Source organism: Pungitius pungitius, chromosome 6, assembly GCF_949316345.1.
Source record: "Pungitius pungitius chromosome 6, fPunPun2.1, whole genome shotgun sequence".
Lineage (NCBI taxonomy): Eukaryota > Metazoa > Chordata > Actinopteri > Perciformes > Gasterosteidae > Pungitius > Pungitius pungitius.
In genome coordinates this window covers 9162802-9176521 of record NC_084905.1, presented here as the reverse complement: position 1 = coordinate 9176521, position 13720 = coordinate 9162802, and the positions used below count along the sequence as shown (strand labels likewise).

The 13720-nt window shown below is 41.8% G+C and overlaps 1 protein-coding gene across 1 annotated transcript; it reads left to right on the top strand.

The window, feature by feature from the left end:
- Window positions 1–13006, top strand: slc12a3 (solute carrier family 12 member 3). The gene is made up of 26 exons (XM_037451369.2): window positions 1–285; window positions 789–923; window positions 1301–1376; window positions 1496–1591; window positions 1731–1870; window positions 2857–2967; window positions 3302–3413; window positions 3582–3712; window positions 4105–4189; window positions 5427–5587; window positions 5884–5991; window positions 6267–6390; window positions 7301–7402; window positions 8188–8343; window positions 8430–8529; window positions 8977–9088; window positions 9202–9339; window positions 9664–9770; window positions 9881–9963; window positions 10111–10188; window positions 10884–10982; window positions 11074–11185; window positions 11519–11605; window positions 11729–11867; window positions 11986–12053; window positions 12282–13006. Exons 1-26 carry the CDS (start codon window positions 1–3, stop codon window positions 12421–12423), a joined length of 3087 nt encoding a protein of 1028 aa, XP_037307266.2. The 3' UTR covers window positions 12424–13006.
- Window positions 13007–13720: the final 714 nt, after the last annotated feature.

Here is a 13720-nt window from a genome sequence, read left to right as displayed (position 1 = left end):
ATGGAGTCACCAGACGCGAGGAACGCTGTTCAGCTGGATGGATTCAAACCCAGACCTCCTCTGTCTGCAGGCAATGCCAAGGTAGCGCACGGGGGGTTTGATGGGCCTGCCTACGACAACTGCAGTGGTTATGGGAGCAGGGTAGCATCTCTTGGATCTGATGCTCTATCTGCTTATGAGACTCTGGACCCCCCGCCACACTATGACTTCTACGGAAAGACCGAAGTGTTTGGCCGACAGAAGCGCTTCAGGCCATCTCTGTTTCAGCTGCATAACGACCCTAAGGTGAGGAGTCTCTGTCTTTCTCTGCCTCGCCCTTCTCACACAAATGCAACTTGCATAAATAATAACATTAGGGTTATTTTTGCATTTTTAGGTTTTCGCATTTCTGTACTGACAATTTTAATTCTTGATATACTTTGATAATAGCCACAAACAATTTACCTCAAACTCCATGAAGAACTGTAGCTCAGAGGATGGAGGTTGAGATCTTGGGTTCGATTCCGACCCACAGCCTACATGTCATCCCTTTGTCTCAACTTTCCTGTAATTCTCCCAGACGCCCTATGATAAAGGCAAGGAAAAAGTCCCCCAAATAACCTTTAAAATATACAACTCCATCTGTCCAACTAATTTATCTTGTGTTGCAAAATGTCAATGCAGAATTGTGGTGAATTCAAAAGGATATTTGATCTTCTTATATATAATTAACTGTCTAAAAATAAATATTTACATTTTGAAATGGTGATTTTGGACTATAACAAAAAAAATGTATTTGGCATTACTAGGACTCCAGCCCTCCCATTTATGAGGAGACAAACACTGAACAGATCACAGGAGAAGACAGCTCAGAGGAGGACGAGGGGGAGCAGAAGGAGCCACCTCCTGAACCTACTCGCTTTGGCTGGATACATGGAGTCATGGTAAGCACGGTTACACTCTAACAGAAGCAATAAATTGCGCCATTGACAGTGCTATGTCCCGGAATAGAGCCCCCCCTCCCTCTGAACGACTAGTTTAGAATCTTCTCTTTTCAAAACGGCACATTTTTTGTCTGGTTGTGGTTGATTTTTCATGCATTTCTGTGCAAAAAATCTGACCTGTTGATTGGTCCCCTAAAGCGTTTAAAAATACATATCAAAATTATGTCAAAAATGTATTTTTTTACTCCTGCAATCACCCTTCAGCGTTTACCTTCTATTAGCATTTATTTAAAGCAAAATGTAGAGTTTTTTAAGAATTGCTTTTTTGAGCAGCCCAGATCTGGTGTGTTGGGTAAAGTCTTTCTGTCTCAGTGTAGATCCGTTGCATGTTGAATATCTGGGGGGTGATCTTGTACTTGAGGTTGCCTTGGATCACTGCTCAAGCCGGTATAGGTAAGTCAAACAACACCTTGAAGTTGATGTGCTTGTTCAATTGTTGATGCATATTTCTCCAAAAGATTCTCTGATACTTCGTCCTGTGAGAGTCAGTCTGCCTCATTGTGGTCTTTCAGGCCTGACCTGGGTGATCATCCTGCTATCCTCCTGTATAACTGGGATCACTGGTCTCTCAACCTCCGCCATCGCTACCAATGGCAAGGTCAAAAAAGGTTTGTACCCTCTGTGATTCATGTGTGAAACAACTACCTACATCATCAATTAGAAATATTGAAATGCCAGGGATTCTTTACACAAGGAACCGGTTTTCCACTACACGGGGCAACTAACACGCCGACTTTGTGTCTTCAGGTGGGACTTACTTTCTGATCAGTCGGAGCCTCGGCCCAGAGCTGGGTGGGTCCATCGGTCTGATCTTTGCTTTTGCCAATGCCGTAGCTGTGGCCATGCACACTGTGGGCTTTGCTGAGACGGTTACAGACCTAATGTATGTAAGTAGGATGTGCGTTAGTATCAGTGAAGACATTTTTACAATCATTGTACACTATATATATATATATATATATATATATATATATATATATTGGGGCCGGGACTTTAGCGCGTTAATTGCGATTAATTAATGACAATATGAATTGAGATTAATTAATTACACATAAAAATAACGCATTACACATTTTCTACGCATTTTTACACTTTTTTTTGCACCGCGGAACGTTTCTCACTGGATGAGTTTTGGGGGGACCGATTATACTGGAGCACCAACTAGCGTTCATGACTTCAGACAACAACAAACCACAGTGAACATGAACGAAGAAGCTGACGAGACCGCGTCGGGTGGCCCCGTGAATGGGAAATCTTATTGTAATAAACACACGGATGGAAGGGTCGATAAGAGCGTGGTTGTGTGCAAGCTGTGCAACAAGGAATTCACATCGAGCCTCAAGTATCACCTCAACGCAAAACAATTAGCAGCTAGCGTTGACGTTAGCCCCACTCCGGGTACAAGGACCCACACCCAACCCACACTGCACCAGATGACTGGTTTAAGGACCAGGGTAACTAAGACCACGTCTGAAAAAATAACCAATGTTCTGAATGTACTTGAAAGTATTGGTCTACTTAAAAAAACATAGTTTACAGAAGGTCTACTTACCTATAGGCTACCTGAATTTCTGAAAGTACTATATTTCTAAATATGCTATTGCTACACTGGAATTGGTTGAATAAAAATAAAAATCCATGTGAAAAAAATGACTTCTCACTGTTCTCAGGTTATATATTTGTATGTATAATATATGCGATTAATTTCGATTAATTAATTACAAAGCCTCTAATAATTAGATTAATATTTTTAATCGAGTCCCGGCCCTAATATATATATATATATATATATATACTGCATATATACTGTCAGAGTTTTCTTTATCTTAAAACACACCTGAAATTCTTTGAGAAACAACTTTTTATTTCTCAGGAACACGGAGCTGTCATGGTGGACCGAATCAATGACATCCGCATCATTGGCATCATTACGGTCACTTGTCTACTTGGTATCTCACTGGCTGGCATGTCATGGGAGTCAAAGGTTAGCTCGACCAAATATACAAGACACTCTTAACTACCTTTCTTTTTAACAACAAATTGTTGGAATTTTATAATATACCAAAAAAGACTCCTTCGATTGTTTTATCGCTGCCGAAGGGAAAGAATCAATTATTTATTTATTAAGTCAGAATGAGGACTGGGAGCAACAAGCACATCAGTATGTTCATTAGGTTTATTTGAAGCATGCTTGGTACCTAGCATCTTCATCCTAGATGATTTCTATTGGGCATCCATTATATATACACATTATTGAAGTCTTTAATGTGAATGTATGTCTGCATCTATAAGTTCACTGATTATTCTGCCCTCCACAGGCACAGATTGTGTTCTTCTTTCTCATCATACTGTCATTTGCCAGTTATATTGTTGGAACGATCATTCCTGCTTCCCCAGAGAAACAAGCCAAGGGTTTCTTCAGCTACAAAGGTGACTGTTTGTCCTTGCTCAGAGTATCACATTCCTGCAGGCCAGTGCAACGTTTCCTCTTTTAATGTAGAGCTATTTAATATGTGTGTGGCGGTTCATACACATATCAAGAATATCTTAGAGTCTCTCCTTCCAGAGCTCTTCTTTAAACTATTTCACCTTCAACAGCTGATATATTTGCCACCAATTTTGTACCCGGCTGGAGGGGACCGGAGGGCAGTTTCTTTGGCATGTTCTCTATTTTCTTCCCCTCTGCCACCGGCATTCTGGCAGGAGCTAACATCTCAGGAGATCTGAGGGTATGTTACTCGTCTTCCTGCTTCTGCACAAACATAAACATTTAAATGTTCCACCCAACCTTTTCCAGTACATTTGATTATCTAGAAGTATTGGATGGATACAGGTCCACATTTTACAAGCTTAGAGCAACATATTCTAATTCTACATTTTGTATTATAAAGATGCATCGAGAGTGACTTTTTTTTAAACCTGGCAATTACAAATTGGTTGATGTGGAGGTTAGCGAAAAGACTGAGTGGAGCTAAGCAAACAGAAGAGTGATTGAGGTTAAAGGTAACTTAAAACCCACATGCAGGAACCAAAGCTTTAAGAGGAGCATGAACAACACCCAGACTGGTTTGAGATCTGTTAAAAAGCTATATCTTGGTATCTTTTGTTCTGTCCTTCCCAGAATCCAGCAGTGGCCATCCCCAGAGGAACACTTATGGCAATATTCTGGACCACCATTTCTTACCTCATCATCTCTGCAACCATTGGTACTGTATGTCCCAACAGCATGTTAGACTTTACCAAGTAGGGGCTGCACTTTGAATCACTGTGTGGATGTGGTTTTGCAGCAATGATGATTTCATTGTACACCTTTTTCTTTGAACTAATGTCTTCTGATCATAAGCTCAGGTGGTTTAGAATCTGAATGATTGTGAAATAACAGACACATTCTGCAGCATGCACACAAGAACATCTTACAATCACATCTAGTTAACAACTCAGGGCATGTTTCTTGTTAACCGACTAAAAGCGTCTTAAGTTACTTAAGTGCTGATTCCTCTGTGGGTAAAGCTGAGCTGGTAACCTCAAAAAAGATTCTGCAAAGCAAGAAATGCCCAAAAGATGAAAGAACAAGGCACCGGAAGTATCTTTCTCCATTTCTCTCACTCTCAGTAGAGGCTGCGTAGACCGCTCTAAGGCTTTGGATATGGCACCACGAGTTCTGTCCATGCACAAAGGCTTTCATTCGCCTGCTTATTGCATCATTCTCCAAAACCATCAAAATGTCATAAACTAACCTATTCCACTGCAGAGGAAGGGATGTAATTGTAAACCTGTATCTCATATCTATGCTGTATACTTACTTGCCTTTGTTGAAGCACTCCAAATAAACAACTCAAAGAACAATTGGATTTGGCTAAAAAATATTTACTCAGATGTAGATCTTTAAGCCTTCCTCTTTCTAAAGCAACTAAAGATTAATAAAGATGAAGATGTTGTCTTCTTCCTAAATCCCAGACCTGTAAAGAGTGTTTTCTTCAATCAACAAGTGATTGCAGGAGCCAAGTTATAAAAATGGTCAATGAAACAATTTTCAGTCTCCTATAAAAAGCATCGGTATAAAAATACAAACCAGGCCTATAATGAACTCTGAAACTGTTAAAGAGCAACAGATGAACAATGGTTTACTTGTGCATGACTCTACGTAGTAACAGTCCATCACGCACCGGGGGTTATGGTTAATACAGAAAGGAAAGAGAAGTCTGCAGTTGTCTTTTAAATAACTACTATATTAAATATCATAAATCTTAAATATATAAAAGAATATTATATTAAATATAATGTGTTTACAAATTGTTGTGCATCAACCAGCACTAATAATCACAGACAATGTACAAGAATGATCTGCTTTTGGCATTTACTTTTAATTTTCATTGTTTTGGGGATTTGAGGTGATCTTGTGTGAGAATGTTTGTTCATGCATGTGTGTTTATCTCCTCCCAGGATCCTGTGTGGTGCGGGATGCGTCCGGCCTGTTAAACGACACGCTGCTACCAACCACATTGAGTGAGGATTGTGTGGGTTTAGCCTGCCAACATGGATGGGACTTCACTGAGTGTATCGCCAATAAAACCTGCCCGTATGGCCTCAGTAATTACTATCAGGTGAGCACCAGGCCCACATGTGGCCTCTTTCTGCTCTACTCCAGTGTAAGCATATGGTTACATATTGGTTATGTATAATCACCCACTTTGTTTTCTAACATCTTAACATTTCAAAATCACAAGTCTGCCAAGAACCAGCTCACAACGTCTCTTAGAATTCTTTTCTTTCCCTGCAAGAAATAGCAAGAAGTTATAACAGTGACAGCAACAAGCAAACATAAATGTCATGGAGTCCCGCTGTGTGATGGTAAGTAACCGTAGATCACTGGAAGTAAACCGTGGATCCTTGTTTACAGTCCATCGGCCTGGTGTCAGCTTTCGCCCCTCTCATCACTGCTGGTATATTTGGAGCGACACTCTCTTCTGCTTTAGCCTGCCTGGTGTCTGCTCCCAAAGTCTTTGAGGTACACACACACACACACTTTGTTTTGACGGGGACTGGGACTCACTGGTTCATCCCAGGCTTCAGTAGTCCACGTTGAAGTCCTTAAGCGAGACACTTATCCCAAAGTGTTCCTAAATTCTGTGTGTCGGTGCTTGTGAATGGTTAGATAGACCTGCTGGGAAGGGCTCACCCTGGATGGTAGCTAGCAGTGTGTGAATGAAAAGTAAACACACACATACAACAGGTGGAGTATGTTATGTAACGCTCTGACCAAGAAATGTGATTTTCTGGTAGTGTCTGTGCAAGGACAAACTGTACCCTTTCATCGGAATCTTTGGGAAAGGTTACGGAAAGAATGAAGAACCGCTCAGAGGCTACCTGCTAACGTACGTCATCGCCGCCTGCTTCATTCTCATCGGTAAGCCTTTGATCCCAGGACCGATCGTAGCCAATACACTTATTGGAAACGTCCTCCAGGTCTAATTAATGCAAAAAACTTGTGGTCAACTTCCGGTTTACTTAAACCGTGAACTGGAAGTAAACAAACGTACGTTAACTTATGTTGCACGGTGTACCGGTACTAGAAAGGTACGCGGTAACCTCGCGTTGAAAACGGAACGATATTGAATATTTTTAGGCACCCGTCACTCACAACGTCATCTCAAGGGAGCTGTTGTCGACAGTCCTCGGCTTGTTGAATGAAAAGATGCCAGAAGTGAGATCTGGAAATACTCCGGGTACGAAGTATTTATTATTTTACGCATTTTGTCGGTGTCCGGGTAAAAGAGGATGTCTCACGTTAAAAAACAATCCGCGCTGGTTTATCTCCAACCACGCCGACGGTAAATGGCGCATCTGTGATGCTGATCTGCATGTAGTGTTCAAAGAAACCGATGCGAGAGCACTTAATACCAGCAACACTGTCCCATGCTATGATTTTACCATGTCGTTTTCATTAATATCTTGCTGTGGGCTAATATGAGTGACATTTGTTAAGAGTTTATAAAGCTGAGTGGGAACAAACCGGTAAAAAGGGAACCTTACAGATGTTTTATTTATTACTATCACAGATAAATGTTCCAGTATCTTATTTGTGGTATTGTATCGAAAGTATCAAGTATCGTAATATTTTGGCAGGTATAGTATCGACGTCATCATTTTTGTATTGTGACAACCCTAACGTTAACCATGTTAAAATAGTTTCATGCATTAATCTCGGCCACATTATTTGCATAGATTAATATGTTTATGTTGACAGCCCTAACATTGAACCACTTTGGGTAATAACTGTGTGCATTTTCTTCACTCGCATCATTTACCTCCACCAGCCGAGTTGAACACCATCGCTCCCATCATCTCCAACTTCTTCCTCTGCTCTTACACTCTCATCAACTTCAGCTGCTTCCACGCCTCCATCACCAATTCTCCAGGTAAGAATCTCATGGCCTGATTAGCGTACACAGAGGCCCTCTGGGCGGGTGGGTGCAGGCGCCTCAGCACCCCAGACATATATAACGCTGCAATTCACACTCCTCACATCCTCTATGGTGCTGCCTTTGACTTATTTAATAAGCGTGATTCCATAGTTCCATATTGTCACGGATCACGTGCTGGTGCAGGCGGAAGCAGGACTCAAATGCAGGTTCTTCTGACGTGCTCTTTATTCAAAACAAAAACTCACCAGAGACTGTGCACCAACGACGAGTGACATTTAGACAATGACGCGACAAGGGACAACAGGCACACGGGGCTTAAATACACAAGGGAGGTGCAGGTGATTGGACACAGGTGGAAACACTCAGGCAATCACAGGACAAGGCAGGAAGTGAAGTTAACCCAAGACCACAAGGAACATGAAACTTCAAACTAAAACAGGAAGAGAGACCAAACCGTGACACATATAGGTTTGTGCAAACACAACACTATTGTATGGAGGCGTTGGATAAATTAAGTGGATGCTGGCAAGATCCAAAAAAAAGAGCACATGTGTTCGGCTTATTATTTTACACTTTAACAGAAAGATGCAAATTGGTTCCTAAAAACAGGAATGCATGCAAAGACCATTTCACCACCTGGTTTACCATCAACCCATTCTTTTCACTTTGCTTATTGAAGCTGTTTTGACAACAACAAGCTTTTCTGCAGAAGTGTAATGAGTGTGTAGACTTTGTTATTTGGAAGGAACATTAGTACGTGCGTGTGTGTGTGTCTCCAGGTTGGCGTCCGTCCTTCAGGTTCTACAACAAGTGGCTGTCCTTGCTGTGCGCTGTGATTTGTGTGGTCCTTATGTTCTTGCTGACTTGGTGGGCAGCCCTCATTGCCTTTGGCGTTGTCTTCTTGCTTTTGGGATACACACTCTACAAGAAGCCTGGTAAACTCAAACCCAAAGCCCACATTTCTACAAACCAGAAACAGTGTGATGTGAGCCACTAACCCAATGTCATCGCTGCTGCTCAGAGGTCAACTGGGGCTCCTCAGTGCAGGCGAGCTCCTACAACAGGGCTCTGAGCCAGTGTGCAGTGCTCAACCATGTGGAGGACCATGTCAAGAACTACAGGTCAGTAGGAATGTCGCAGTGTTTCTTTGGCTTTGGGCCGGGGCTGACATGTGGTCGTGATGACATAAGTCAGTATGATAGCTCAATATTTGGTGCTGAAGGAAATAGCTTGTGCCCGACATGGTGACTTACTGCACTGTCTGACAAATGAAACTGTGAATTTCAATACCTTGGACTTTTTTTCTGAGGATACTTCCCTACAGGAGGGGCAGATTGTAGTCTCCTCTCTTCTTGGAAAGACACTTAATTACTTTGCTGTGGGAAGATAGATAAGAAGGTTGTACTCATTTCTGTAATCACTTAACAATAGTGAAACAGGAAACAACAAACAGCTTAGCATAGCATTGATTCTGTAAAACCAGTAAAAACAACAAAGGGGTCGAGGGAACAATGTAATGTCTTTAATCAACCATTTGCTGTGCACTAAACTTCACATGCACCTTTCAGACCCCAGTGTTTGGTGCTAACGGGCCCCCCCAGCAGCCGGCCAGCACTGGTGGATCTCATCAGCTGTTTGACAAAGGACCTTAGTCTCATGATTTGTGGTAATGTGGTCACTGCGAGTCCAAGCGCACACGCACAGGTAAACACACAACCTGTGAAGTTTAGCTCTTATTAAGTCAAAAACTCCCAGCGTTTTATCAGTTGATGACTTGACCCTGTGCTCTTCAGGCTGGTCCCCCCCCATCGGTGGTGCAAGAGGCGAGCAGCGAAAGTCATGTGACTTGGTTGAACAAACGGAAGGTCAGCTCGTTCTACAGAGGTGTGGTGGCTGCAGAGCTACGAACAGGAGCTAACATGCTGCTACAGGTCAGAATTACAAGGTTACAAGGTGTGTTTGTTGCTTTTGCACAGGGTTGTGCAACAAAATGCAGTGTTGTCACACATCCTAAGACAAAGTAAAAAATTAAAAACAATATGAGCTGAATCAGCTGAATCTATACCTTGGAGTTAATTACAGGTGTAAATAAAAACAGTTAATAATCTGCTGGATCTACCTCTGTGGTTCCCCTCACGTCTAAAACACTTCCACTAAGCGTTGTTGTTGTCTGAGGGAGTTGAGTGCAAGACTTATCTCTTCTTCTTCTTCTTCTTCTTCTTCTTCTTCTTGTCCTGTGATTAACTGTCCACCAGGGGGCAGGTTTAGGTCGTATTAAGCCAAATGTTCTACTGATGGGTTTCAAGATGAACTTCAGTAGTGATACACCTCAGGCTGCACACGACTACATAGCAATACTGCAGTGAGTACCGGAGGAGTGTGTGTGTGTGTGTGTGTGTTTGTGTGTGTGAGAACTATGGAATCATTTCATAAGCACTGATATTATTTGATATAGCTGTCCCTGTATTTCAGTGATGCTTTCGACCTGCGGTACGGCGTGTGCCTACTGAGAATGAAGGAGGGACTGGATGTCTCGCAATCATCTCAATCACACGGTGAGAGCCTCATCTCAGCACCACAATGAACTCGCTGCTGCTGCGTGCCTGATGTTAACCAAGTGCATGGAGTTCACATTCCTCCATCATCATTGAATTACTGAAAAAAATGAACATACAAAGCCAATTCCTTTTTTTTAATTTCAGTTAATCCAGGTTTTGTTGGAGGACCAGAGGCCATTCACACCATTTCTTCCCCTTCCCACTTTCAAACAACAAATACATGTACGTATACGCATGGACGTATCAAATACTGTGGCTCGGTGGTCCTTCAATCAGAGGTTTGATCGCTGATGTTTCCCTGGGAACAAAACTGAAGGAAAAAAACAAAATGGGTGTGAAGGGATGGTTAGTCAAAGTGAAGTCATGATGGTCAGGTGTCACTGTGGATGTTAGATTTGACAATTGATCTGAATAGTGACTTGTGGGTTTTGAGTGGTCAGACGCCTTGAAAAGTACAGTCCATTTAGTCCATTTGCTTTTAAAAAGAGTTTAGAATTGATTTCATATTAAAGTATTACTAAATATATAAACAACAGCAAAATTTTAATTTGAAACTAATATAAAATCTCAATAAAAGTGGAAACATCCAATCAGTCATTCCTCCTGTCCTCTGTCCTCGGGCCTTCTTCTTATCAGCAAGCAGAAAACAGACAAACTCAGATAGACGTCGGACAGCTTTTGTTTTGGAATTGAAGTTGGAATTAAAAAGCTTTGTTTAATCCCCACTGAGGAAACTCATTTGCTACCAGAAACTGATTGAGGAAGCAGAAGAGTGCAGCTTTTTCTATGGCAACAAAAACAAAGATATATAGTTTTACGTGATTGAACACTATTTATTGTACGTTACACATCTTTCAAATTCAATGAATGTATGTCATCAAAATGTGAAAAATAACTTTGTTTTAATTCTTGTGCAGCTTTTGTCCCCATTGAAGCGGACCCTCAGCGTAGTTCGGTGTTCCAGAAAAAACAAGGAAAGAAAACCATCGACGTGTACTGGCTGTCTGATGACGGAGGTGGGATCATGCCTCCATCCGCGTATCGCCTCCTTCTCTCTTGTTCAGCAGGTTGTCATAGGTGTGTGTGTGTGTGTGATTGGTTCACCAGGTCTCACCTTGCTGCTGCCCTACCTGCTGACCCGGAGGAAGCGATGGGCCCGATGTAAGGTCCGCATCTTTGTGGGAGGAGATGCAGACACGAAGGAAGAGCAGAAACAGGAGTAAGCACTCAGATTACTTATGTGGCTCGTCTTGTTTCTTCAGCAGAATAGATTGCATTAATTAAAACAAAATAGAAGGGAACTCCGAATTGCATAAAGAGATACCGTTCATTTAAACCTGTGAGAGGTCATTTTGTGGCCACATGGTGGTGACAAATACCTGTTGAACAAGTTGACATGTGATCAAACTGTCACCTGCTTCCACAGGCAGCAGCTTACCCTGCTCAGACAGGTCAAAATGTCAGCCACGATTAAGAGAATCTCGCTGCGGTTTACGAGGACGTGAATCCGCAAAGAATGTCAAACCTAATTTATATTTACATCTGTTTCCAGAGTGATCGCACTAATCAAGAAGTTCCGTCTTGGTTTCCATGACGTTGAAGTGCTTCCTGACATCTACCAGAGCCCCCAGCCTGAGAGGTGTGTGATTTATTACCTATCCAGATATACTGAAAAACAAAACAATCACACTTTGTCTTTTCATCCATAATGAATTGACTTTATAACTTCTCCCTGACCCCTGTTTGACTTTGAATGCTCTAGTGTTCATCAGTTTGAGAAAACGCTGGATCGCTTCAGGCTGCATACAAACCCCAAACAGGACTGTGATTCTGGGACTGCGAGCCAGCAGGAGGACTCATGGAGGATCACTGAGCAGGATTTGGAGAGGAATCGAGCCAAGGTCTGACACACACATGGAATCACAAGTAGTTTGATTCAGTGAATGTTGAATTTGAGTCTACCCTTGATAACCTTTTTTCTTCCTTAACTAATAAGCTATTTTTCCCTGTGTGATTCAGTCCCTCCGTCAAATCCGTCTTAATGAGGTCTTGAAGGATTATTCCAGAGAAGCCGCTCTGATTGTAATGTGAGTGTCGTCCTTCTTTTGGTTAGCTTCCACGAGCGCTTCTTGTTTAAAAGGCGACACGTTGTGACCTTACTGCACCATTCCACTCTCAGGGAATGGCTCTGGATTCTTGGATGTCACCTTTAAAGCCTGTCATCATACTCAGACCAAATGCAACCACTTGGATGTTAAAAGTCAAACCAGAAACTGTGGACATCATTAAACCTTTTGTCTTATGTCTGCTGACAGCACCATGCCGGTGGGGATGAAAGGAGTGTGTCCCAACACTCTCTACCTGGCGTGGCTTGACTACTTGTCACGTGATCTGAGACCTCCAGTCCTGTTGGTCAGAGGCAACCAGGAAAATGTCCTCACCTTCTACTGCCAGTGAAATGTCTTCTTGAGAGCAATTACTCACCAACATCCTGGCATTTTCTTCCTGATTTACAAATGTCAATGCCTTAATGACTATTTATCCAAAAATCCTGAGATCCTAATGAATGTATGATGCATGTATCTTTTAATTGCAGTTCTTCCCATTTATTTTGAAAAATGAATTCCTGCAAACGTAAACCACTGTAAAGTGTATATTTAAAACATATTGAATGTGATTGACAAAAATACACTGCTCAAAAAAATCAAAAGACACTTTGAAAAACTTTAACATTGTTTATCAGATAGCATATACGTAAACAACATTTAGCCTAAAGTTTAGAAGTGATATGTACTCAAAATGAATGTAGGAAGTTCTAGACAGAGGAGGACCATCCGTGGCGCTAGGTACGCACCAACTTTTAACCAACCGAGAGCCAGCTCCGTCCCTGTTAGTAAACCAGAAACCACAGGTGAATACTGTTGTAATGTATATAGCCCAATGTGGTTCTTTGTTCGTGGTTCTTCAATGGCAAAGTCAGATTAGTGGCCTGTGGACTGCGAAAGCTCAAGAAACCTCTGTATTTTTTATTAAAACAACTTTATTACAACTCAATAAATCCTGAATTTTTTGTGCCAGCCTAAGGATTTTTTAACATAACACTATACAAACATAACCTTCAATATGCTACCCCAAAAAGGATAACCCTTATTTAGAGGCCCAATGTTTTGGACATCGAAGTACCTTAGTGAGTATGACACACTAGTTCAATTCAATTCATTTGTATGGCTGTATAATCTCACAGATTTGTCTCAGTATGACATCCTCCGGCCTTAGACCCTCGCATATGAAAAGGAAAACTCCCCCCAAAAAAACCTTCACTGGGAAAAAGGGAGCATGTGATATATAAGTGGTGGAAATACTCAGAAAGTAGTAATAGTAGGATTAAAAGTGGCAGAGATGAAAAGTACATTTAAGGCAGTAATGTGCATTAATAGATCATAAATATACATATGGAGAGGGAGGGGAGGAGCTAAGTTTACCTTTTATCAGTCTGGGGACATAGCAGCTATTCTATGGGCTAGACTAAGGCAGACGTGAGCCAACGTTTAGCTAAAAATAGCTGATGTCAGTTAAAATGGCAAAAACAAACGCCACACACCTTCCCTGCCTATAGCTAATGTTAGCTATCAAGATGACCTGACGTTATGATCCCTGTGGGAGAGACCTGCCTGGCCTTGGACACGTTATCCCCTGGGGTATACTCTGGCCTGGAGGGGTATAGTATGGCCTAGGCTACGTACAGTTTGGGTTG

Coding starts and splice junctions, on each gene's coding strand:
- slc12a3 (XM_037451369.2), top strand. CDS start 1: ATGGAGTCACCAGACGCGAGGAACGCTGTTCAGCTGGATGGATTCAAA. Junction 1,377..1,495: donor CACTGCTCAAGCCGGTATAG/GTAAGTCAAACA, acceptor GTGGTCTTTCAG/GCCTGACCTGGGTGATCATC. Junction 1,592..1,730: donor CAATGGCAAGGTCAAAAAAG/GTTTGTACCCTC, acceptor TTGTGTCTTCAG/GTGGGACTTACTTTCTGATC.